The sequence below is a fragment of the Numenius arquata genome, chromosome 1, assembly GCF_964106895.1.
Source record: "Numenius arquata chromosome 1, bNumArq3.hap1.1, whole genome shotgun sequence".
Lineage (NCBI taxonomy): Eukaryota > Metazoa > Chordata > Aves > Charadriiformes > Scolopacidae > Numenius > Numenius arquata.
Genome location: NC_133576.1, coordinates 75,114,984 through 75,142,979, shown reverse-complemented (window position 1 = coordinate 75,142,979; position 27,996 = coordinate 75,114,984). Strand labels below are relative to the sequence as shown.

The 27,996-nt window shown below is 36.9% G+C and overlaps 1 protein-coding gene across 4 annotated transcripts; it reads right to left on the bottom strand.

The window, feature by feature from the left end:
- DCUN1D2 (defective in cullin neddylation 1 domain containing 2) lies at positions 1 to 27,996 on the bottom strand. Of its 4 annotated transcripts, XM_074150928.1 has the most exons (8): positions 27,941 to 27,970; positions 25,336 to 25,732; positions 21,990 to 22,158; positions 19,262 to 19,392; positions 11,628 to 11,708; positions 6,654 to 6,736; positions 4,172 to 4,268; positions 200 to 3,440 (listed from the first exon to the last, which is right to left on the bottom strand). In XM_074150928.1, exons 2-8 carry the CDS (start codon positions 25,508 to 25,510, stop codon positions 3,361 to 3,363), a joined length of 816 nt encoding a protein of 271 aa, XP_074007029.1. In that variant the 5' UTR covers positions 25,511 to 25,732; positions 27,941 to 27,970; the 3' UTR covers positions 200 to 3,360. The 4 variants fall into 4 exon arrangements, with proteins under 4 accessions (XP_074006952.1, XP_074007198.1, XP_074007110.1 ...); XM_074150851.1 differs by lacking the exon at positions 11,628 to 11,708 and having other exon boundaries at positions 1 to 3,440; positions 25,336 to 25,552; positions 27,941 to 27,996; XM_074151097.1 differs by lacking the exon at positions 11,628 to 11,708 and having other exon boundaries at positions 182 to 3,440; positions 27,941 to 27,983.

Sequence of the window (27,996 nt, the reverse complement as noted above, 5' to 3'; positions counted from 1 at the left end):
ATGAGCAAAGCAGACATTTATTATAGCTGCTAAAAATTAATGAGAACATCCTTGCCCTCTTCTGACGGATGGAATAATAATGCAAGAATTTAACAAATTAAGCAGAAACCAAAAAAACCCACCAGCCTTTGCAAGGCTTCCAACGCAGAGAGCTGACAAAAACCATACAGACATCTCACATGGCTGACTTCAATGCTTTATGTTGACAGTCCATTTATTCCTTTTTCCATTGCCACAAAATTTACACACGTACAGCTTACTCAGCAGCAAATCTCTCAGGTGCACTGAACGAGCAGATGCCTGCAGGTTTGCTCTCCTTAGCATGACATACATGGTTAGTTACATTTAAATTTAGAATTGGCAAGTACAAGTCCTATGGCGCAGTTTCAAACACTCCAGGATGTAAAACCAAACAACTTGGCACCAAGTTTAAAAATACATACAGCTTATCTAGGAAGTAATACTGTATGCACTGAACAACTTGAAGACATCTGTACCATTTATGATTATAAATGGATCAGCCCAGGTGTTACCACTGTACCAGTTTACCTAAAAAAGTAAGTCAGAGTGCCCTGTAAAGTAGAACAGTGAGCAGTAGCAAATTATTAAAATACATAAGGAATGCATCATTTGGAAGCAGTTTATTTGCATTTATTTTAATGGTTGTTCAAGTGTGAAGGTCTAACTCCATGCTATCACTTACGGGAATGTAAAATGCATACTCAGCTTCAAATGGGCAGAAGACCAGGAAGAGCAAGAGAAAAAGTGCATTAACACCTGGGAAGCTGGCTGCAAAGGTGCAACTCCTATCTTGAGAATATTTTGTCCAGTCTTCCTCTGTTGGAAGGTGTCTTCCATGAAGGATCCCCACAGGAATGAGGTTTAAGAGAGTAAGTGTGTATATACAGAAATTGAATACTATGCTAAGCACCTTCCTTCTTCCTCAGATTAACAAGGCTACAAACCTCAACCCACGCGCATTTTTTATGCTCTATTTTAAGAGGTAAAAGGCTCATCAGGTTGATTTGAGGGAAGTCTCAGCATAAGCAAATGTTTCACAAGCTCTAGCACTATGAAAATGCTCAGTTACGTTACATACCAATAGATTAAACTGCTTCTGGTCAGTTATATTATAGCTATATATTTCAAGTGGCAATTGTGTTAATTAACAAGCATTCCACCGCTTTTGGCTGGATAAATGCACTGATGTTATGAGATGTTACACATTCTCCAAAGCCTACAGGACAGATACAGAAATGGCTTGTTTCGGGAAGGAAGAGTAGGCAAATCAAATGCACTAAAAAGACCGTAACACTGCCTTTAAATCTCCGTTGACTTCTGTAGACTACCTGGACTTATGTACACAAATGCCCTTCAAAATAGATGTAGTCATAAAGTAATAATTCAGCTCAATATTACTCCCTAACTCTACACAGAAGAGAGAGGCAGCTGAGGGCTGAGACACTGACACCTAGTGGCTGCCATGCAAGATCTAACATTTACAATTATTGCTGAGGGTATAAATACTACTAATAAAGCACCCATAGAGCATTTGTAACTTGCCTGCTATATTCTTATTAACAGAAAACTTGCTAATTTGTTCGAATTTGTCCTAGTCCTGCTTTTTAAACATCATGCACAACTGAAACTCTCTCAAGCAGAAGAATGAAGGTAATCTTTCTGTACTCAGCACATACATTTGTTCTTGTTGGCTGCATTGACATAAATGAAGGCTGACCGCTTATACGAAACGCTAAATATTAGAGTGTAAGAGAATATTGTATGCTTTTATACCTTCACAACTACAAAATAAAATAGTAGGCTGTCATGCAGTACTTAAATGATCTCAGGTGATCCAAAGAAATATAAATTATATAGCTTAATGCACTATTTTCTCCAAAATTCTTGCATCTATTCAGCTCTGATTACGGAAAATATATTGATCATAGCTGTACATATTCTTTAGCAACTCTTTAACAAACTTTTACAGTGGCTATGACAAACTCATTTTGATGAGGTAGCGTTTAAAAGAGCCCTGTGTGAAGATGTGGTGAATAGTTTCTAGTAAAACTTTGTTGTGCTTAGGCATTGGAAGACACTGTTGAGAAAAAGGAGCTTGATCTCTGTACACTTTATAATCGATAGCTGGTGGAAGGGGGGAAACAAATGACTGAACAAACTCATATTGGGTGAAACTTGGTCCAATTCCATTAGCCTTGAGATCATTTATACTGCAAGAATTTACTCTTCCTCACCCTCCCTTAAATAAATGTTACTGAATACACAATACACCCAGAGGCATGAATGCTTATCATCATTAATGTAAAGTCTCCTTAGCCCTAACTATTTCTCCAAAGTGGAAGCCAATTAGTTATGTCTTTGAGCTTATTCACATTTATTTTCTGTGACACCTGACAGGAATTGCATTTGTAACTACGTTGCATTTAGCTAGAATTTATGATATGTTTCAGGCTACAAATAAAATTAAAGTTGTATTCCACCAGTTCGTTATCTAAAATAAAGTAAATAAAACCTGTAATTGAAGACTAACTGAAATACGATAATCAAACATGAATTATAAAAGCATCTTTGGTTGTTTAATGTCTACTTTAAAATGGTTGATATAAAAAAAGCTGGAGTTGCAATACAGCATAGAGCAGCAGCCCTTCCTCAGCAATGCTACTTGTTAAATGTCCAAGCACTTGAAGAAGAATAATGAGGAAGTTGATCTCACTGGGAGAAAACAAAAGGCTGGATGTAATCAGTCTATACACCTAGGACTTCAAAATATAAATTTAAAATTTTGGCAACAAGTAAAAAAAGCATAAGCGTTTTTTTCATTTATGTTACAATTCTATATTAGGACAGACCTACGGAACTTTTATAAAAATACAACATACTGCATAAGTTTTATGTAGGGATTTAATTTATATACCACAAATACTGCTTTTAATATAAGTACAATATAATACAGTTTTATTTATGCAACTGCTGGTGTTCACTTTGGATCATGAACTGAACTGCATGCTGTGCTGTCAAAACTGTAATAAAATGGCCTCTAGTTAAACTTCTCCAAAGTATAAAATCATGCAAAATCTACATCCTATATGATACAACCAGTACAATAATTGAAGCCAATAGCCTACAAACAGCCTGGACTATCTTCTGAGTTTTGTTCTTCAAGTGTCCGCATGTCAGCCATCATTTTCTTTAGGCAGAAAGGAAGAATTTCAGTTTTGTCTGTAGAACGTCATCACGACCACTGAAACCAGCAACAACGTGCACAGTTATCAGTCAACAAATCTTCGTTATCTAATGCAGTTCAGAGTGCACGTTTAGTCCGTATTGACAAGATTGGGGTTAGGAAGTTTTACGCTTTCCTCCTGTGACTACTGGTCGTGCATATTCCACAAAATCATCTATAAGGACAGGCCACGCTCCTAAAGAGAAGTCAAGCAATTCAGAAATTAATGTGTCATTACTAGCAACAAATCGGTGTAGTCTCTATATACAAAGGATCAGAAGCTCACTTTGACATTTCTGGCCTAGTCTGGCTTTAACATGCATATCACCATAAACACTTGGAAAAAAGCACCTAATTAAATATTTGAATGTCTTCTTGCAGCAATAGTTCTTAGTAAAAAGAAAATGTATTTAAAGCACAATCCACACTACAAAGTTTATAAACATTAGCTGATAGCAAACCCATGGCATTCCTATTAGAGTTGTTCATCATTTATGAAGAATTTCTGTACAGTCATTCCAAAACAGGATTTGCAGGATTAGTAACAGAGTGTAAATTGCTTTTAAGTAAGCAAAAAAAATGCTCGTGTAGACATTCTTACAAGTAGAAAAATGATGTATTTCCTTGCAGTTAGCAGTACTTGTGTACAAAACAATACAGTTTCACTGAGACTCTTGTAACTTAACAGGTTCAAATAGCATGTACTGTATCATAGTGTGACAGTATCTTTACTTCTATTTACATATTACAGCAAACTAGTTAACCTTATCATTACTGTTTTAGCAACAAGTATGACACTATATTTGCAGCTAAACCTCCAGAGATAAACAAATTAAGACAGACAGTAGCAGCATGTTCTTCTGTTTGTTTATAGCAGTATTTTAATTCTGCTGTACCAATTTTTGAAGATATTCAAGTACTGCTTACCTTCTTCATCATAGTTGGACATATCATCTGCAATCATATTTCCAAAGTCTAACAAAAGATTCCAAGTATCTTTTGGAATTGATCTTTTATGATGTTCCTATAATGGAGGAAAAATGGTATTGTTCAATCCAAACTATTTTCAAATTCCACAGTAGTATTTTATACTGATATATACAGAAATACACATTTTACAAGTATTTTTTGTATTATTTTTTTATTAATAAAACTCAAGAGTTTCCAAAGGAAGCTACAAAATAAATTGCAACTAAAGAAGGCAAAAAAGTGTAAGAAGTCTTTGATAGCTATTTTATTTCTTCATTCCGCTTTTAGGATGTATGTTCCTAAATTGTTATGGAAAAGAATAAACCAAATGCACTTCATATTTCTCCTTAATGGCATCCATTTGAGGTTCTGAAACTGTGCAGCCACTGGTTAGCATTCTGCCATTTCAACTTGAGCCCTTTTTTTCCCCTCTATGCCTTTTTTACTTATACTTACCCAGTTTCTCTCTTTTAACTTGTTGATTATAGTTGCACTTACACTCTCCTTAGTCCAAGACTGCCTTCCAGACCCATCATCTCAGCCTCTCTTCAGCTATTCTCTTCTTCATCATAAGGCACTACCTGCATTTGCTCCATTTCTGCTCAGTCTCCTTTTTCCTCCAGTCTGTCTTATTCTCCACTACCATCTCCTTGTCTGATTTCAAGTATACTCTTTCTGCACCTCCTCATTCACAAACACTAGGTTGCCACCTTGGCCAGTTTGAGCAGCACTCCAAAAAACCTCAGTCCCAGTCAAGTGTTCTCTCAGCTTTTAAAGCCAGGCACTTCCAAGAAGAGAATGTGGGGAAACAGAAGGACTAAGCAGTTGTGACCTGTAGGATCAAGTCAGACCATTCACGTCTCCCTTCATGGGTTGATACTGCTATATTACCTGAAGATAGCAGAGGTGATTAATAGGGAATTAAATTTCAATACCTAGTTCTGGTTTGCAGCAAAAAGGTGCAGGCACATGAAAAAACTTGCTCAATGAAGTGTTGGGTTTTTTTTTTTTATGTTTGTGTTTTTTGGTTTTGTGTTGTGGGGTGGGGTTTTTTTGTTTGGTTGGGGTAGGGGTTGCTTGGCAGTAATACTCTAAAGCATTGAGAAGAACAAACTCCATTTCAGAAACCTAATGAGGTTGATATCCAACACAACATCAAACACGTCCTCTCACTCAAGCCAAATGTTGTATCTTGACTGCAAGAAATATGACAAGCAAACATACCTTCTGGAAAAAGTTCCTTAAAAACAAACAACACACACACACTCCATCCTAAGAAGTCCTAATTTGCTTCTTTCTCAGGTTGGTTTTTTTTTTTTAAATCTAAACATTTCTTCTAAAGTAAACATTCATATTAAATATTTGTAGCAAAATAAGACACTTTACACCAGATCATCTAGATTATTGCTTGGAGATCTGCAGAAATCTCTAACAAACTTGATCACATAGCCAAGTGGGAAAAAAACATTAGGGCTTTTCCTCAGTTCCATCTATAGATATGAATTTGGATGTGTTAAGTGTATTATGGCACTTAAAATGTGAAACGTTTTCACAAGTTCTCTTGATGAAACTTGTACATTATTCAGTGAAGAAAATAAATATACTGTCCAAAAATTTAGAAAAAACTTCAGAAAATACTGCAAAAAAGTATACACTTTCCCTATTAAGCATTGGTTATTATGGGACAAAATGCAGAAAGATTTCTTAATTCTCCTAAACTACAGATAAAAAGATAAATATAAAATAAATCAAGATAAACATTATACAAGGTGGTTTGGGGTTTTTTTTGCAAGTACACAGAAATGCAAATGTAGAAACATGGATGAATGAATCAGACCTTTAATAAGAGTATTTTGCAATTTCTAAAGTTCAATTTATGCCTCTATTCCACTGCCTACAGAATTGCACCGGTAAAGAAAGCTGTCAAGATCAGTTCACAACTATTATCTAAAAAAATGAGTCAAAATAATTACTCAGATAAGAACTTTCACTTAAAAAGAAAAGTCTCTCAGGTTAAGTCAGTCATAACAGAATTGACATTTTAAGAAGACTGAGTTTATGCATTAATACCACAAAAGGCAGAGCATGGTAAAATACATGGTTGACTAATCACAGCTGTCTTGAGAATAAAGACAACCGAGGTTCAATCTACAATCATGGCTTCATTTCACACAGAAGCTTTCCTAAGTAGGAGGATACAGGATGAAGCAAGCAGAATGCTCTACTGCTTTGCTACATCTTTTTGCATTCTTCTAAATTAGAAAATTATATAGAGAAGATGGAATTTTGCTTGCTATAAGACTATTTTATGTTAGTTTTCAAAAAGGAAAAAGTTCAAAGGAAGTATTCAGACATCTTGTCTTATTCTTTATTGTAAGCACACAGCCTACAAGCCAGACTACTGTGAACTAAAATAGTCAGGAATACACTAAGTACTTACCAACAAAAATTTATTCCAAAGATCTAGAAATTTAAACCTTCCTGACAAGACTAAATTCCAATATGCAATTGCCATTTCTAGATCTGCAAGAGACAAAGCAACATGTAAATATCACAGCACATTATGTTTAAACAATTAATGCTACATCCAGTATATTATGATATGACAAATGAATAACATTCTTTTAAAATCACTACGAAAATTATAAGGAACTGTTTTCTACTCTCACTGAACCCAAAAGGCGGAAGACAAGCAGTATAAATTGCATATTGAACTTCATATTCATAAAGACTAAAATACTTTTCTCACCATCCAGCAGTGCTGGATTAAAGCTACTTTTAATCTACAGAAACAGAACAAAATAGTTATGACTGTCTACAAATTAAAAAAAAACAAACCACAAACAGAAAAAAAAATATGCACAAACACAACCAATATTGATAGAAACCCAAACATTTAAGTTTGCAGGTGCCAATTCCTGGTAATGGATTGTATTTTAGACACACTTGACTTTAAGGGGTATTTAAGGACATGAGGGGACAAAAAAAAACCCCAAAACAACCAGATTTATCTGGGGCATGATAACTCTACAGCACCTGATTCAGGAATCATTTAACAAACACCTACACCCAATATTGAAAATACAAGTCCAAGAAAGCAACCCTTATTCTACACCATGACCCTTGATCTGAGAGCAGAGCTCAGCTCACGTACGCCAACAGGAAGATGTAGCACTGCCACACATTCAAGCAGAAAAGTAGGAGCAACATTAGATGCAGCATAAAGCTAGAAAGGATGTTTTCTTGAAGGCCTACTTTCATTCTCAGCAACTCACAATGCCTAATGGCTTCTGTGCTTGGTCCCACAGGTCACTGAATGTACGCACACTGATGCAACCACAAAATAAATCACAGCCTTTCTTAAACCACAAAAATATTTCAGTTTGTGCTTTCAGTGTAAAGTAAGTATAAACAAAATATGAAACTCAATAGAAAGTATTATCATAGCAGATAAGATGGAAGCTTGACCTCCATCTACAAGAAAGGAGCAGGGTATTTGAAATTGTACTTATCACATTACAGACCAAATGACACTCTGTCACCTGAAATTGAGTTTCAAGTCTGAAAGAGATGTTCCAGATTTTAACATAGCCAGTTCCCTAGAGTCTGTATCACAGAAGGCTGGGGCTAGTTAAGATGTAGAGGAACGGAGTACGCATGTACCTAGATACATAGAGACAGGGCTGCCAGTGTTTGTTCTACTCTGATCAGAGTACTTGCCAGTACAGAACTTGCTTTATGGCCTATTAAACTTCTTTCAGTCCTTCCTATCTTTGCCATCATGCTCACTTTTCACAGAAAATAAGTAGAAGAGAATAGTAATAGCATTTACTTGCTGTTTAGATACACAGATTAATTATTCATATCTGTTATCCCAAATGAAAAGCAAAAGAAACGGGAAGGGAGAAACTTGAATAATCTTAAAGGTTTCTGAACTTCACGGCTTTGATCCCATTCGCTCAGGCTTCAGTATGAAGATTCAACCTTTCCAAGCCAACCTCGCAAATCTATCACATGACAAGATTAAGCGAAATGCACTTTGCAGAAAAAAACACTTTAATAACAGAAGAGTTTTTATACTTCTGATGAAATATTCCCTGGAAAAAGGAAGAAGGTACAGGCAAGGAAACAAAAATGGTTAAAGGAGCCACCAAAAGTTGTTAAAAGGGAAAGAAAAGGCCACACTTCCTTGGTTTATTTGGGTGTGTGTCAAATTTAGTATTATGTTAAGGTGAACTTGATTATTGCAAAATCTTATTTAACAGAATACATGTGAAAGGTGAAACACTATCTTAATTAAGTTGATACTTGAGGGATACATTACATGTGTGCGCAAATGGATTCTCCCCCACAGAGATACAGGAATTATTTGCTATGATGTGGAACAGCAGCATATCCTGCCGAGGATGCTGTTCTGTAGTGGCTGAAACCAGCCCACCCTGGAGCCGCTCTCCCCATCAAGCACACGGTAGAAAGTCCTGATCTTGGTTAAAACCAGCTCAAGAGAAAAACAAAAAAGTAAATCTTCCTCATCGGGTTCACTGCTGCAATCACACAAACCCATGAACTAACACAAAGAGGTATTTGAAGAAAAGGACTAAATGGGACTAAAGCTTTTGGTAGTGGTGCCAGCTTATGCAATCTTAAAGTATGTGAAAAAACTAGGCCTTAAGGTGTGCTGCATCCTCAGGGGATACCACTACACTTTTGTTCGAAGACAACTCTAAGTTGAAAAACTTAGCACTGGAAGACAGAAAAAAAATTATTTTTCTGCTTTAAAGGGAAGATCTAGTCACACAGGGTTCCTGTTCTACTTTAGGATGACGATAGCAGTATCAATAAACAGTAATGCTGTGGAGTTTGCGTATTTGCTACAATGAGTGCAGCACTAAAAGGCCTTACGCCGTTGGGGTTCTGCACCCCCACAGGAAGACACTTTTCAAGGCATGGATTTCTAAGGCAGTCTTAGGAATATCTATTTCAATGTGGCATAAATATGAAGGCATCATTACAAATAAAATGAAATCAAAAGACAATCATAAAAATATGCTGCCTTTGTACCAAAAAATACGCTTTCCACATTATAGACTGATGGTTCAAGTTTTATAAATGGAAAGTAAAAGACAGAGGCATCAGTCTCTGAAAATCAACTCAAACTCATGCCTAAGCAAGGACCAGTTCAGAAGAGAATGCATTGCAAACATCTGTGTTCATATCCAAAACATAAAATGGCTAAACTGTTATGATTAAAGACCATCATAAAGATAACACATAATATACCATACATTATAAAATGGTTTGAGCTTTGCCTTCACCCCAAAATATTTTCAGTGGCAATATCTAGTGAGTGCTATATACCACACAGTCCCCCTTCAGTATAATGCCTTTGTAGTTCAAAGATTTTGCATACACTAAAACAAAGCTTCAATATCTAGATATTCAGCTTTTTGGATATCTAGTCTAGTTGTGTTGTGGCTACATACAGCATCTATAAAATTTCTGTAGTAAAACCCTAAAAACTGAGTGACCTAAAAGCAATACCAGTTACCATTACAAAATTATTAAAGCTAAAATTACTAAAAATTTTTAAAAATGTATTTAATGTCTAAGAAAAAATAGTTCAAGCAGGGGAAAAAGGTTAATAAAATAATGTTTTAATTACTTTAAATTATTTTGCTAAATAATATTTATTATAGTAAACATATTCTGGTATGTTTTAAAAGTTCTTTACACTTTTGAATTATTTAAACATTCAGCTTTTCAGAATCAGAAGTAAAGCATTTTGCATGCAGAATCATCTATTCTAATACATTAAAGCCTCATTCTAAAATTGTTTTTAAAAACCCTCAGCCTCTTCTACCCTGACTGAACAGAAAGCTTGAAGTGATAAGAAATTAGCACAATTAATGGAGAAGGAGAAATACATTATCAGTTAGACAGCCTGTGTCTGCTTTCAAGATTTGATCAAATGCTTATCTTGTTAACTAAAAAAAAAAAATAAAAATCATTATTAGCTTCTTGCATGAATTAAAAAAAACCAAACCATAAATCAAGTTTCTCATCCCTGTGCTATGCTTTTGGACAAGGGCAATGAAGTCATTGCACACAAGTAATCAAGGAAGTGAGAAAACAGGAAGATAAATCAACAGATAGCAAGGAATGGGCTGGAGAGCAGGATTGATGAGGAACATGAAATGAAGTTCATTTAGACCTGCTGTGCCAAAACGGCACTCTGGGACTGCAGCACTCGCTTGTCATCCTCTGCCAAATAAGAGCTTTCCAGCTCTCAGTCTGCCCTACCAACTGAGCTGTTCATGCAGTCATGTTTGAAGCTGTCAAAATATTAAAATTAATTCACCTAAATTACTAATATAACTTAAAAGAAAAAAAAAAAGGCTAAAGGCATTACACCGACCTCCTAACGGCATTTTAAAATCTTTAAGTTATTTATAAGAATACTTTAATATTAACCACCGTTGCTCTCATAATCCCTAGTTAGCATATTAACTAGGTTCTGTACATTATGATGGTAGGGTCTCTCATGTTTTAGAGCACGGAAATGAATAATTTATGTTAATTTCATCTTTTGACATTAACTCATTGTCACAATATTGCTTTTTTCTTAATTTATTGATGTTTAATCTTCTTATCAATATTGTAAAGCGTTGTTACTTCATATGTCATCTCCATGAGAGAATTTGGGCATCAGTGCTCACCAATGAGTTTTATTCAAAGAATACTCTCTCAAACTACATGGGAAGCATTTTTTATTTTTATTTCTTTCAAAGTAACAGGAAGCATCAGCCTTACCCAGTCCATCTACAGACACAAACCAACAAATTAGTAAAGAATGTAACAAAGCATGCAGGAGGAAAAAGTCACTTTTATTAGACCAGTTAATAAGGATTAAAAAAAAAGTTTCAGAAATTAAAATTTCAGAGCCAAGCGTCCATTTGTTTGAGGCTTTCTCTCCCCAGTGCTTTAACTAAAGCTTACTCTACAGCTTTGAAAACAAAAGAGTAGCCAACAAACTCTCCTGTTCCCAACACTGCATAAAAACTTAACCTGGACAGGTGCAAGAAACAGAAATCTATTTTAGCACTTGATCACCTTGTAAAAATATATTTAGCCTCTGTAAAAGACTGAACTTCAGATGTTTTTTCTATAGCTGCATAATTTGCCCTAAAGTTGCTTGATATTCTTTGATCTCTTTCCTCTTGTTTTCTCACTGTGATCACAGGCAAATATCACACTTTTGTAAAGCTAAAACAAAAACTACGTAGCACAAAATTATTTTGTTTAAATAAAACTCCTGGACACTGTGCCGAAACTGATGCAGATAACAGTGGAAAATGGTGTCAATCTCACCAATTGGACTATCGTGCTACCTGACCAACAAACATCAAATGAATACCTGCAAGATTCAGTGAGTTACTTGATTGCTTGTTTCCTCCTCTCTGAGTGATTTTAACAGTCGTCTTTGGCCTCCAAATTACTAAGAACATGGACACAAGAATTAGCTTCTTTCCTAATCAGAATGTTTTCTTCTTTACAAACAAAACCCACATAGCAAAATATCAAGCAAATATCATCAGGATTCAACCTAAAAACCCTTCACTGAATTGCAGAAGTTTAGAGCAAAGTAGCCCTTATCTGCAATTAGGAGCTCCCCCCGCAGAAGGAAGAGAGAAGGGGCAAAACAGGTAAGGGGTGTGATACAAATACTGGAAGTGGCTAAACTCAGGATCCAGTTGAGTTGGATCCATTCACCCCTGCAAAGCCGTACGCAAAGAGCTTCCCAGTGCCCTACATCAGGGGATGTACAACGCAGAGCGTCAGAATGAAGTCCCTGCGGTGGAGAGGTAAGAGCGGTGAAGCACAGCAGATGGATTTCAGAAGAGCTCTGCAGGAACTGGGCAGGGTCTGACTGTGCTTATTATAACTCTGTCTCAGCCTCTGCCACGCTGAAGCAGGCTGATTCCACTCAGAACCCCTCATGTTTATTATCTTGTGTATCAACTGCACAAAAGCAGATAAACTGCTTCTGAACGTGAGCTAGGCTTAGAAGAAGATAGCTATCTAAATGTCAATTTGAGTGCAGCCTAATGAACCTGATCATAGCCAGTTTCAAAATCCTTCTGTCTCTATAAGTCTCAGGTACACTACAAAAGATGGCTTTATATATATTACCCAAATAAGAGCCAAACACGAGTAAAAGAATCAATGAGGCATTACTAGAGCTGGCAGCTATGCCACACCTTTGCTGCTACTATTGCTACTTTTTTCATCAGAGCATCCTGTTCTGATTTAAGTTCAGATTTAAGCTTCTCTTAAATTGATGGCATTTTCAGAAAGAAAAATGTGAACAAAAATAAAGCAAGGACCGTATGCACAGACCAAAGCCATTGAAACACCTAAAATACAGCATTCACAGACCTCTTCCAAAGTAAACACGAAATTTATTTATTAAACTCCCTCAACTTCTTCCATCCACTCAGTCCTACAAACATCCTACAAATGGATCAATCTAATTCTTCATTGAAAGTGGAGGAAATCTTGATAACTAGTCAAGGTGGGTGGGAAAAAAAAAAAAAGAAAGAAAAAAAAAAGAAGACAACCTTCCCTAATGGTTAACTGTCTCTTCAAAGAATCTGGAGACACTGCTATGATGAAAGCCAAAGTTGATGTTGCTTCAATTGAAAAGAGCACATTATACTCATCTGCTCATAGAAGATGTAACCTCCTTGAAGTCCACATACCGGATGCAAAGATAGTCATTCTTCTGGTCTTGAGGTAATATTTGATTCAAGTCTGAATGCCCTCCTCATGTATCATCTCTTCCTTGATCCCAGGAAACTGGCAGAGAGAAGGAAGCACAACCTTTTGAGCCAGCAAACAGGCGAAGGGACCACAAAGGATCAAATGATGAAGGATCAAATCTGCTTTTTATTTCCATGTTGAAAGTTGAAGGCCATGAAAGAACGCATTAAGTTCCTCCACTGTGCTGAAACAAATGGTAGTAAACTCCTGAGCATGAGGAATCTCCTGAACATGCCTTGATGGGGCTCAAAGGAAGATCCGTTAAGAGACTCATAGTAAGTATCATGTTAAAAAAAAAAAAAAGAAAAAAAGAAAAAAAGAAAAAAAGAAGGATGGAGCTAAGGCCTTGTTTTCAGCTTCAATAGTGTCCTCAGAGATCTGAACCGCTCTGTATACAACATGACAAGAGATCTGTAATCCTATTCTTTAGCACACCTATCAACCAAGAGCTAGGATGCAAAATTTCACTCAGACTGCAGTAGAAAAAGCTAAAACTTGGGAGTAGGTGGTAAGATAAACCTCTCCAAATCTGCACTACACAAAACTTGAAAGATTTATTGTACTAAATACAGTAGTGAGAACATGAGAGCACAGATTAAACAGACAGAATCACAGTTATCCAGAACAATTCTTTGTAAAAGTCTTCTGGCAAACTGGATCTTAATAAACTGCACCTTTTACATTATCTCAAAATATATATAAAACACTCAGATGAAGTTTAGTATATCTAAATATTAAGCCTGCCAGGGCTAATACACAGCCATTGGGATGTCACTGCTGTGTTGAGACTGCTATCTTTTTTTCTTGAATTCTGTCCACCACTTAGAAAGCAATAGTCTTAACAGTTATATTTAATTTTTTTTTTTTACACCTTTTTCTTTAGATAATACTTTTACTTCTTTAAGCAGCATGTGTCCAGACTGAAGCATACTACTTGATGATATTAAGCTAATACAAGTAAATGGAAACATTCAAGTTGAATGAGACTACGGAGACAGAAATCCTGCAGACAAAGAAAAATAAAAAAATCTCTAGTATCACCACACGAATTGTGGAAAAGAGACTCCTGTAAAAGGCAGTCCTATATTTAGGAATGATTATTGGTGTACTGAACTTTGTACCTCTGTACCTTTGACAGAAGACGCAACTTCATTTATTGGAGAAGATTCTTCCCATCTAATTATATAAAGGCAGAATTTATTGCATTGGTTTTGAGGGGAACTGTAGAATAAGAAGACATTAAAAAGCAATGGAAGACATGCTGTTCTAAAAATAAATAAAATGCAAAACTGCACACAAGCACCTGCCCCCAGCACCGCTTTCCTGGAGTGAAATCCATTGCACTGTGAAGATGACTGTGTCGGGTATCACCAAAATTCTTCCATCACCAAAAAAACTTCTAAAAAGTGCTTCTGCACCTTCCCACTCCCTCACATACAGACAGCGGCTGGTTTAAGAAAAGATATTATGCTTCCTGCTGATATATCCCAAAAAAATAAACATTTGGGATACAAAAGAGATTTTTTTCAAGATATGCTGAAGGCAAAAAGGTTTAATGAAAACTGACAGTAAGCTCAGAAACAACTTTTAGAAATTCAGTCTGAAAGTACTGGTGTCCAAAGTGAATCTAGACATGATGAAATTCATCTCAGTATGCTGAAGCAACCTCAAACTGCTACCTACCATCTTTGAGACTTCATAGAGGTCAAAGGAGGTTCTAGAAGAACCTCAGTGGTTCTCTGCCAAACTGAGAGAAAGTAACTCGTCCATGACGGTCAGTCCTGTATCTAACACGGCCCGATACTTAAGTAACTCAGATGACAGAACAAAGAAAACTTTTATTAAATCTGCAACTTACACAAAGCCTGAAAAGAGTATAGCATGGTAGAGGACGGGATTACAATTCAAAATTATTTGGACAAATTGGAAAACCACTTGGAAGTATATAAGAAAGGTTTCATTAAAGAGAAGTGCAAAGTCTGGTGGGAATAATCAACTGCAGAAATACAAGATCAGAATTAACTGGGTGCATTGCAGATCTGCAGAAACCCAATAATATAACAGATCACAAACTGCAGACAGTATCAGTGTTATAAAAATAAGCAAATGTAATAATGGGATGTAAAACAAGGAGCAAAATATCTAAGGCGTATTGAAGATATCTAGCTTGTTGGGGCACTGTTAGACAAGAGAAAGATAGATCAATTGGATTGCAAAGGAAAAGAGAGTTGGAAGATACAATTCCAGTATCAGAGAGCTGGAAGATAAAATTTAACGGGGCAGTTGGCTTTATGCAGTCTAGAGGCTAAAAGAAGACGCATACTGGTTGCCAAATACGTAAAAAGTTGTTACTAACTCTAAGGAAACATGCATTCTACATACTTACTCTGGAGAGGTAAGTATTGAACTGAAAAATTCAGGCACAGAGATTTAAGTTATACGCTAGGGGAAAAAAATAAATCTAACAATAGGTTTTAACAGGCACAGACATAGATGTATGACATCTGCCATGAGAAACTTAAGATTATGTTATGTTATGTTAAAGCAGCAGCTCCCAAACTTTTTCAGCTAGAGGGCCACTCCAGCCAGAGCTCAAATCTTGCTGATAAATACTGAAACTGAAAAGGCAGGTTAGTATATATTGTTAGCATACCACTGGACACTCGGTTAGAAAAAAGTCTGCAAGGAATGGTTTTAGTAGACATTGATCCTGTCTGGCACAAGGGAATACACCATATAAGTGTTTCTCTATCTTTTAAATTTAACGACCATCTGGTATATTGAAAAGGAACCCATGAATCATTGTATTTCCTGATGTTCTTCAGGGAAGATGTGGCAAAAAAATAAAGTAATAACTGCTGCTTATCACTTATTAAAACAGCAGAAATAAATTTAAAAAAGAAAAAGTAAGTGGAAACATATTAGAGTACTGATAGAGCAACAGACGTGACTCCTAACCAAAGCATTGGTGTTTGGACATTTTAGAGATATTTCAGTCATTTCTTATAGTTTCAACATGTTAAGATAATGAACATGAAAAATAATTGCATAAATTCTTTGCCTATCACAGACATTATTCTGGTAAGCTCCAGTCTCACTTTTTATTTCTGTTAAAAAAAGACATGTTAGCACTTAGTCTGAAGGATCCAACAGAAGGACTATTTCAATTGTGTCTTCTGGTATAAAGTTTTTATGAACAATCTGCTAAGAGTAAGAATTTTCCATTTGTCACTGGCACTATGCCAAATTTGCTTAGTTTTCAAATAGTGTGTATTCATCGGTCATGTGTATACCTGAGAATCAAGCAATGTTCTACAGCCCCCCTAAACAATGAGTGCAATAGCTACCAGACAGTGATTTAAGCTTCAAGTGTAATAAGAGGAAGCACTGGATACTTCACCCCCCCAGAAAAGTCACATTAAAATATTCTGCAATTGAAAGTCAGGAAATAATTCCTTTGATTATTTCCACTTCATTAATTAGAACCATTCACTTTTATCCCTACTTTCCATAAACTTACTGACCTCTTAGTCTTCAAATTATAATTCAAACATGAACATATGGGAATGAGCACGCAGGCACTATCATAGGAGCATGTCACCAGAAACACTTTAAGGCAAGCAGGAAGGGCAGTGGCTTAGCAGCATCCTATACTTAGGTAGCACTGTGTCATCTAACGTCCACGTGGGGAAGAAGGGGAAGCCAACACCTTAAGATGACCTAGACAGAGCTAGGCAGAAATTTATACCAGCTCATTTGGTAACAAATCTAATTGTATGTTCTATTTAACTATCTGGATTGAATTCATAAAAGCATCCTGAGCCAAGGCTCCAAACTTAGTAAGAGAGAAACAGAATTTGTACGTGGATGAGACAAATTCCTGCATCTCCTTGACAATAGGGCACACAGTCATTGGGACACAAACATCAAACACCCCTACATTAGTTGTAGAGAAAGGGAGGGAAGATGGACAGTTTCTTATTCTAGGAGAAAATACATAATGGATACAGAAAAGAGGAAGCAAAACAAAAAAGCACCTAAATGTATTAAATGAAGCTGAAGCAACTAGAAGCCTCAGCTCATACGGACCCTCCTGTAAGATAACCGATTAAAATTTTTTCCTTGCTGAACACCTTTTTGATGAAAGAGAACAAACAATTCTTAGAATAATCGTGGTAGGAAGCAGTAAGTTGTAAACGCCAATCTGTACATTTATTTTTTCCTCCACTTCTCTGCTCCACTGAATATAACGGCATTCCCTAAAAAGATTGCAACTCCAAAGCTATACAGTGTTATGTTTCATTTGGATAAGCTATCACTGACCTTAATCACCCAAAACCGTCATATTAGTCAACATGCTTGCTCAGCATTCTCTTTCTACTCGACCTACAGTGATCCAAGTTCACACTAGACAGAAATGTGGTGTATCTCCACTGAAATAAGAGCAGTCGTACCTGCTTCTATTTATTTAATATCTAGAATCATGTTAGTAAAAACAGAAAAAGTCTGACAAAAATGTCACCAAAATACTGCCACTTAAGAACTAAGCACTACTTGAAACTAAGAAACAGTAAGTATTACCAGAATTATTAAAATTCCTGAAAACTGAAGTCAGCAACAGTTCCAATCAGCTCTTTCTAGGGTTTGTTTTAAGCCTAACTTTGATTTTTGCACTTCTTACTTTCTCCCACTAATACTTCAACTCCTAGTGCAAGAAGGCACTTAAGTGTTTTATTGCCAAAACGTACCACTCTTACACAACAGAGAAGACAGACTTATAAATGAAAATGCCTCCCTATCAAATAAGCAGAAGTAATGGAAAACAAGTAAGTTTCCTTTTTCCTCTCATGTCAAATAAACAGTACATTCAGTTCCATAATGTGGGTTGGGCTGCCTTCCCTCCTCCTGTCTTTGTACAGGCTTAGATGACAAGTTTTTGAGACATATTTCCCCAAGTACATGAGTTTCACGTTGGAGCTGATCCAATTAAAACAGGAAGCTATTTGTAATATTTCTTTAGGTATCCCATAAATTCCAACCTCAGCTGTAACTGACTTACCTTTTCCACAATCTGAAAGTACTAGGCTTTTCAATGAACAGAGGCAAGAAAATGAACAACTAGCTAAGGGACCTGAATTTCAACAAGCCCCACAGAACCACTACAAGACTATTTCATTTCTGTGTCTGGAAAGGTGGCATGTGACCCATGAAAGAGTGACACGTGTAATGAAAAATGAAATTGCTGCAAAAACACTAGGAAAGACAAGAGCTATTATTCAAAGTAATTCCCAAGGAAGAATGTGGAACAGACAACTCTGATTGGGAAGGTCTAAATCAATATTCTGCTCTGCCATCTCACTCCTCTTCCACCAGTTTTTGAGAAACAGTATTTATTAATGTGATTGCCAAATAACATAGACATAGAGTTAAAGCAGCTATGCTAAAAAAACCAACCCCACTTCCTCTTACCCACAACACAATGAGAACACTGATGATGGTATGGTGCTATTGTACACACAACACAGTTTAATTCCTTCCTACACAGTGTCTTTTGAAAGTGGACATAAATTTGAAAGGATATCAAATTTCATCCTACAATTTTTTCAACTATATTTTTGATTTGAAGAGAATAAAACATTGGAATTTAAATAATGTATCCATTTTACTCCAGCAATACAAGTCTTGGATTGGGACAAATCTCAAACTTACAGAGAATAATAATTTAATACTTTATAAACTGTATGCCTATTTCTATTCACTAACTTTGAACCAAGTCCATAATACTCTTTTTCTAAACTTTACATGAAAAGTGTGAGCTAAACCTAAAAATTCTTAGAAGAACAATAACTTTTGCCAAGAGTTTTCTCCTATTTTTAAGCCAATACGGATATCTTGTTTCAATTATTTTCTGAACAAAACAGAAAACACGAGCTCACTAGATCAGCCTTTAAAAAAAAAAATTATGACAGGTGTCTAAGAACTGCAGGAACTTCCTTTCACCTTTCACAAGAGGAGAGAGAATGTCAATAGTAGTAGAAAACCTCACTAAATTATCCGTACCAAGGGGACACTAAAGAAGAGATTAATTGAAAGATGGGAAAAAGAAGTCAGTGAAAGAAATCAATAGTGAATTTACTACACCATCATCATCAAGAAAACTGTGTTACTGTAAGTATTTGGAATTGACCTCACTGTCTACAGTCATTTTCTCGATTTTTTTCTACTTACCTAAACCTTTTTGTCCAGGGTTTTTAGCAAAGTTAAAAGTAAACTGATAAAAATCTTTGAACTTTGTTGGATCCTTTAGCTCTTGCTCCAGTCTTGGCAATAGAGCTTTTAGTTTTTCTGTGGTGTCACACCTGTTCAAAAGAGGTTACATTATTTGTAAATATTTAAGATTTCTTTTTACCTTTTTTTTTTTCTTCTTTTTTTTCCTTTAAATTTTTGTAAGGTTTAGTTTCAGAGCAAAATAAAACAGTAGTTAAGATAAAAACAGAGTATCTGTCTGGATAGCGTTTTTAAAAAAATATAAACACTCATATGCCTCTACTAAACAATTTTAAGTGGAACATTATATATAGGCATCCATTAAGTACACAACAGGATTCAGTGGTTTAACTTTTCTCAGTTGCTTCACAATTTTATGGACTCAAACAATAGATGTTATTCTGTTCTTAGAGAACATACAAACCTCACTGGAATCTGCTATCCTTTCGCCTTTTATAGCTGTTGTAACACAAGGGGGTGGGTTTTTGCTTTAGTCTAGATAGACATTACTTATTCCCTACTCTACCTAAATAAAAGGCTGCATACTATGTTTACAGTTAACCTTAACATTAGAAGCCTTTCCAACAAAATGAACTATGATTTGCAGTCATCCTCTCCCCATCATAGAACACTTGCAGATAAAACTTAGGAAAAAGATGAGCCTTTGACAATAGCTTGAAGGCTGACAAACTATGTAACAGCCTGGCATGGGTAAGCTAAGACAGAAGCAAGTTACTGAGATTCTAACAGGAATCCCTTAATAACACAAGACTGGAGCACTTTCAGTGACTGCATCTGAACTGACGAGATGCAATTTTAAAAGAAAAAGGGTTTCCCCCCTGCCAAGGAATCAAATGAACATTCAAGGTTTATGGGATATTACCAATATTTTTGAATTGTACCTAGAAAATTGAAGAGAAGGAAATAGGTTTCAAAGAAGAAGTTATAGTAACTACCATCTTGCATTTGAAAGTTCTCAGTAGCTAGATATTTGCACTTATTCTAAAGATTCAAGGATTATTAAAGAATGGAGAACTACAGCAAAATCCATAAAATGCAGATGCAGTTTTAAGTGTCTTGCACGGTACAGATAAAAATAAGTACCTTTCTGGCCTCCTGCAGTACCTGGTGGAGAAGATAAAGAATTCTGCCAAGTCTTCAACTAAGAACTTCAGTTTCATAGGGACTTGATCTAGTTAACAATAGGGACAAATATCATACCTTCCCATACGTATCCTAAAGTGCTATATGAACTAAGCCTCAGGGAGTTTCTTTTCCTTCAAATCTTCAGCTACGTTTAAAAACCACAGACAACGGCACCTCCAGCATGTAACAAAACCATTCCAAATTCTCAATAAGCAGCATACCAGTAGCAAGCAGATATGATTAGATTATGCTCCCAAGAACACTGTGTTGACCAGAAAGAGATAAAAAAAAAAATAAACCACAGACCTCTGTGGAACTGTATCCGAGACAGTCACGAGGACATAGGAGCAACGTGACAATAAAGTTACAAAACAAAATCCAAGCCAGAAGGTTGGTGGCTTAGCAAAACCTTTTAAATCAGTTAGATCAAATAATGCTGCCAGCCTTTAATATAACAGCATGAGCGCTTGATTGCTGTTGATCGGGTAGAAAACAGTCTCTACCCGAAGCGACAAAATAAAGCAGTGGACTTCAGATGATATCAGAAGTTATTTTATGACAATTTCTGAATACTCTCACCTAAAAAGAAAAGCTTAGACAGAAATCAATAACCAGTGAGGTCAGTGACAACAGACTGCTAGGACCCCTGCTCAAGAAACAACCAGCTAGAAGCTGTTGTACTGTAGAAGGGTATCGAGATAAGGTGCCATTGTAAGATCAAATAAAATTATTTAGCTACAAAAAAAAAATATGCACAAGTAATAAACTGCAATTCTCCACCTATTTAATGTAATCTCTTTAAAAAAAAACAATTATCTTTTTGACACCTCTCTATATTTGAAATACTGCATCTCTTCCAAGGAAAAGTTATACACAAGATATTTTATGGTGATAAATGCTTGACTTTATTGCTGAACAGAGGCAGCGTGGTTTAACCTCAAACTCTATTATTCAGAACAGCTCCATAATCCAGGAAGGAAAAAAAAAATCAGTTACATCACAGTTTGACTAAATCTTTTCTACTACCAATACCATCATTTTTTATTTCAATTTCTTATAGATATTCTGTACAAATGAAGTATCTAGTATACAAGGCAATAAGAGAAAAGTATGGTTTACAAATGTAAAAAGAAAGAAGTTGCACATGGTGGTGATAAGGCAAAGGGAAATGGTAACGTTCTTTTCTGCTTTCCTATTTCTTTTCTGACGGAACTTTTTTTCCTCTTCACACATCTCCAGTGACTTTCAGCTTTTAACAGCACACGGTTCAACTCAAAACCTTAACACAACCATGCGTATGTTTATATGAATTACCTGAAAAGATCAGCATATCTGTCTGCCTGCCTTCCTGTACGGGTAGGCATTATTTTGCTTCACCCTTACTGCGATCATTGTTAAGGCTTTCCAGTAAATCACCAATTTACAGAAGATGGAACACTACAGGTATTTAGCATCTGCTAAGCTTGGCACTAGACTTACACCAGCTTTTTGAAGCTTCACACTTAATTCAGTTAAAAATGTTTTAAACAGAAATGGAACTTACCCCAACTCTGTCATGCCATCAACAAATTCCTTTTTGCTGAATTCACATTGAGTAGCTGCTCTGAACTTCCATGCTACAACCAGAACACTGATACTGGCTGGGTCTAGGCTTAAATCATCACAGAACTGTTGAATCCCATCAATACCAATTTTATTTTCATCCTGTGGGTCTGCAGTTCAAAATAGAGAGAGGGGAATTGTAATTATTTACAAAAGCTATTTACAAATAATCATCTGCACAGCTTTGATATATTGCATAACACAGGTTTTCATTTTTTCATAAGCTTCACAAATGTCTTCACTTGAAATCTAGTTAATTTTAGAAGTACCCTGAAGAGCATCTTTAAATAAATTAGGCATTCTGCAAACTTCCCTAGAAATTGATTTGCAACTTTTTCCTAAACTCATCAGCTAACGCCAATGAAATAGTTTTGTCTTCTCTCCACAATGCTCTATGAGAGATCTGAGTTAGCCAAGGAGATGCCTGACTACATCTAAAACCAGTAAGGCTGATAAACACATCAAAATGTACAAGATACTTACTGGTTAGCATGTATTAAACTTTTAAAGAAAAACAAAAGCAAACAAAAAATCCAATAAAAAACCACCTCCCAAGTGAGCCCACAGATTTTTTTTTTTTCCTGATAGGGATATATGTAAATCCTCTGTAACTGTTTAAAGACCACAATTAACTCAAACATTTTTGGTTTTTAACTATAAGTCAGGGAAACCACCAAAACATTGCCCACACAATGCTTTAGCATAACAGGTCCTTAAGCTAAAGGATATAACTTAGGAAATATTATGTTTCAGTAGCACAAAGTTTACTACCTTTCTGAACGTCAGTACCATTGGGTAACTACCTACCTCAAGACAGAATTTTGTTACAGTAACAGAGTTGTTACAATGACAACTTTCTCAAAAAAAAAAAAAAAAACAAACCCCCCTGCATGTAAACTTAAATAATTGGAGGGAGAAAAAACCCCACCCAAACAGCAAAAAAAACTTCAAACCAACCCAAAAAGCCAACCACCTTTAGTTTTCAAAGGCTGACAATTTACAAACTACAAAACTGTCTTTCCCAGCTTTTGATAGGAAAACATTTCAGTATCCTAAGTTGGGCTACGTAGAAAAGTATCCCTCAAGTAAATTTAAGACTAACTCCTTAAACTGGTAAGATTTCCAACCACGCTATTACGTCTGTATCCAAGGATAACACCTCGATAAAAGAAAATAACAAATCAAGTCAAAATAAAACTTAATTTTTTTTTTTGGGGGGGTGGTGGGGTGTGTGTGTGTGTTAAACTAAGATCTCTTCCACTTTTCCAGCCAATACTACAGTGGAAGAAGTGCTAACACACAGGGAAGTTAATTTAGCAAAGACTTAGACCCATTAAACAAAGAATTACACCCATGGTATAATTCAGAGACCTTTGAGCAGGAATAACAAATAATCATATCTATCCCACTGTATGCCAGATCTGGTTCTAAGACATGTAAAATGCATTTTTTGTATATTTGGGGAGTAATTTAAGAACTGAAGCCAAAAAGTGCACAAGTGTTGAAATCAGTGGAAAAATTCTGATGGTTGTAAACCATATATCTTTCATCCTTATCATGTTTCATGCCATCCAGGTAACAAGGAATAATAATGAAATTGTTTTGACAGAGTTGCTGGATAAACAGATAAGAAAACTAACAAAAGGCACAGAAAATAAAAGACCTCTCATCTCAGATTTCAAATACAGTGCAATATATACAATTTCTATAGGCCCTGTAGGACAAAGGAATTCCTTGTGGTTGCAAGGCAAACAACTCGGGTTTAAGCTACATACATAAAAAAAGGAAAAGTCCTTAACCAAACCTTTTATTGTCTTCTCTCAAATCTTGTGAATGTTTTGCTCAAGTTTACAACTTCACTTAAGTGTTAAAGTGCTATAGTTGCAAAGGTGTGCTGCTAACCAAAACACTGACATAAAACCAACTAGACTTTTTTTCGCAAAAGCCAAGCGGTATAGTTTGCTATGGCTGGAAAATGATGAATAATAAATAACATTTGTGAGGTTTTTTTCATTTTAGATATTTTTAGTAGCATTTATGAATTTGTATATATTTTTGACCCAGCAATCTCCAAGACTGACATGCCAGGAGCAAGCAAAAGATTTAGATATGTATATATGTTATTTATGTATTTACATATGTATCAAACAAATTTAAAAAGTGATTCGTTAGGGCTTTTTTCCCCAAAGGAAATGCTATAGTGTTGCTAGTTCTTTTTCTCTACACAATTAATTACCAGATAATAATGAAATATTAAAGAATATCTATACTTAAAATAGAACACATGTAAAGAGTAACAAAAAAAAGGTGGAAACAGTATCATACGAACAGGATAAAGTGTATACAAAGCACGCCATACACTGCAATTCGAAAAGTACATAAAGTCATAGTAGAGTCATTGTGAAAAGTTCATTTTTTAAGACACAAGATGTATGGATCTCAGCAGGGACTGGTAATGATTCCAGCCCGCTCTGCTCTAACATGTAATGAACAAGGCACACATTCATGTCAGGCTGCCACATGTCAGAAAGCACTGTTATCTGGATCACGTACATTCTTATATTTACATGACTATGTTTTATTTTTACTGTTCTTTTTAACAAGGCTGTAAAATAAATAGAAAAGAAACAACTCTGCCTTTAACCAACTTCCCTGTGGTTTTCCCTCCAAGCCTCTCTGAACAGGCACAGTATTTTCACTTGTGCTGTAATATGCCAGCACAAAGAATAAAATAAGGATGGAGTTTCTATGACTAGTTTTTGAGTTTTCTTATTTGACTGTTTTGTCAGACTCTTAGCTGTAATGTTATCTGAAACAAGTTTTATTTTGACGTATAGAAATACTACTGTCTTTGAACAGAATTAACTCCCCCAAATATTAGTATAAGAATAATATGTATTATTTTGCCACACAAAGTACACTGTACATATATTTAATAGCAGCCACTAGCAATACCTCAAGTAAATTGCATAATAAGCTTTACTCTCCTTTCCCCCCTATGCAGCTGACACTATTTCCTCATGATAGGTTTAATTTCCTACTGTGAATTTACTTTAAACTTTACTTTATTTTACAGGAATACCTACAGAAGTTGTGTACTGAACATTAAGAGCATTTTAAACCTTCTTCATTCTTGTCTCACTACCACAAAGACAGAGCGAGAAGCAAAAGCTAGCAATCTTTCCTTAGAAGTCCTTAAGAATGACAGAGGGAAAAGCAGAAACACCATTCAAGCAAAATAATTGGAAAAAAACCCAAACCCACAACAAAAAACCCCCAAGCCTTACCTTTGTATCGATTATACAATTGCTCTAATTTCTTCCTGTCTACTGAATTTTTCATGGATTCTTTGTAGTACAAGTCTGGATTCTGGAAGTAGTTGTCTGTTGCCACTTCTAGTTTCCACTCATTCTGCATTAAGCAGTATATAGCAGTCCTTTCACCAGCCTGGGTAAATGCCATAAACTGGCGCACCTTGTCCTTCTGAGACGATTTAAGCTTATGCTTTGGGATGCAAAAGAAGCAGGAAAGCCAATGAAGCTAATCCAGAAGTTTGTTTCAGCATTCTACTACTAACGCCTATCTTTAAAAGGTTTTAGTTTTCTTGTTGATGACAACTTTCACTTCAGAATTACAGGAAGACAAAGCCTTGTTCTTCTGCAGTTAAAAAGACAGCATTTTCTTCTGAAAATTGAAATGACAGCATCTATATATACATTTTTAGCAGCACATATCCTGGCAGTAATACATTTGTATTTCTGCTCTATAGCTCACACACGCGTAAGTTTTTCTGTTCTGTAACAGCAGTAAACACGAGTTTCATCATATAACAATATGGTTATCTTCTGAAAACATGCCTAGTGGTTATACAAACAAGGAATTACAAAGGCACAATTTATAGACTCTGAAAAAGTCATTCATACACAGAGAAAAACTGCTCAATAGCTTTCCTAATATTTTCCTAGCAACAATGAACAATGCAAAGCTTAATCATTTTAAGTGATCAGCTGAAAAAGGCAGAAGTATTTCTCACGCTTTTATGTTAGAAACCAACAGAAGACGTAAGACAAAAAGAAAATAGATAAAGCAGGCATGTCAGAATGTAACACTGGCTGAATGTTACAATGAGACTATAATGTTGCTGTGTGATCTACAAGTTTAATTAACTCTGAAAAAGATGTTTATACTATTAATAAGACAAACAACAAAATTGCTTATTAGAGTGGCATACAGGCACCAATAAGCTGTTTCTCCTAATGGCAGCCAATTGCAGCAACCACTTCAACACAGCATCCCTAAACTTCTGGAAAACCCAAGAGGCGGGAACAGGGATTTCATAGGGAGCAAATTTGCTATTACCAATTATAATGGTGCAAATTACAATGCTATTATGTATAGCTCAACATTATTCTTTACATGAAAGTGGAAGAAGGAGAAGATAAATTAAAAGTTCGAGTTTTATTACATTCCGATACTTTTCAATTTCGTTAAACCATACTTAGTGCATGTCCCAGGCCACCAATCAAGCTGAAAAATTTCTCTACGTTCCTCACTACTGCTTAAATCATCAGGTACAACAGAAAATGTACTGGTCTCTTAAGTATGGGGGGAAAACCGAATCCTGATTCAGCGAGCAGTAAACACAGGACCATCTTTCAGTTTACTTGTTATCTCTTGTACACATATGGATGGTGACATCTTGACTACAGATGGTCCCGAGACAAGAAACTCATCACGTAAACAAGATAAGGACTTGGGTCTTTCCTTATATAAAATTGAAAAATCTTGTAGAAGAAACACGTAAAGTTTCTTTTTTGTACAAGAAGAAACATGCAAAGTGGGAAAAGAGCCAAAAGGATCATGACAACATGTTTTGGTAAGAAAACACCCAATAAACCTTTGACTGCAAGCTCTCTGTAGCCTTCCTCCCCCAGTTCTCATTAAGGTCTAACTACGAGAGTCTCTCTGCACTAAGATCTTCCTCAGTTACATAAACTTCTTTTCAGCAACAAACTTGGCGACGATCGCTTTGAAACAGAGGACTCTGGCAACAATTCCAGAGTCAAACTCACGTAAGTCTACTCATCGCCAGGCGTTTAGGGATGTTTCCTGGGTTCACAATGAAACACCGGGCTATTTGAAGAAACTGAAGACCAGAAACGGCTTAAGACTGTTGCGATCTACAGTGTAGTTTCTGCAGTTCGTTTGCGTTTGATGCCCTGCGCAGCAGTCGGTGGTACCTACGGACCCTCTCCTACGGGGAGGAAGGTCTGGAAGCCGCGTTTCTCGCACAACTTCCCACCGACGCAGCCCAAACAAGCAGACGTACCTCACCCCCCCGAGCCCCGGGGAAGGCAATTCGTACCGCACCTTTCCCGCCAGTCCCGGCTACGGGGCCCGTCCGGCCGCCGCCGCTGCTGCTGCACCTGCCGGGGGTCGGCCGGCGGGTGGGAGGGGCCCCCTCGCCCGGTGCCGGCAGGCGGGGCGCCGGGAGCCAGGGACACGGGGCTCCGGCAACCTGCCCCGCCAGCCCCAAGCCCAAAAAAGGCAAAGGTACGCGACGCGCCGGCTGCCGCCGCTCGAAATACCCGCGGCGCCGCCCGCCGCCCCCGGTGACCTTCCCCGTTCCCGGCCCCGGCGGAGGGGGCGGCGGGAGGCCGACTCCGCACGGTGCGGGTGTCCCCCCCGTGGCTTGTTCCCCCCTCACCCACGGCCCGTGCGGGCCCCCCCTTGTCCTGCACCGCTTCCACCCCCGGGCAGGGGAGCGGGACCCGGTACTGAGGGAACGGAGCGGAGGGCTCGGCTTGCCGCTCCGGGTGGTCGGGGGCTGCTTAGGGTTTCCCCCTCCCCAATTTCTCCGCCTCCCTCACCCCCTCGGCTCCAACAACCTACCATTTTATCACCGGCGCTTCCACTAACTTCACCGCCCGGCGCCGCCTCCCGCGCAG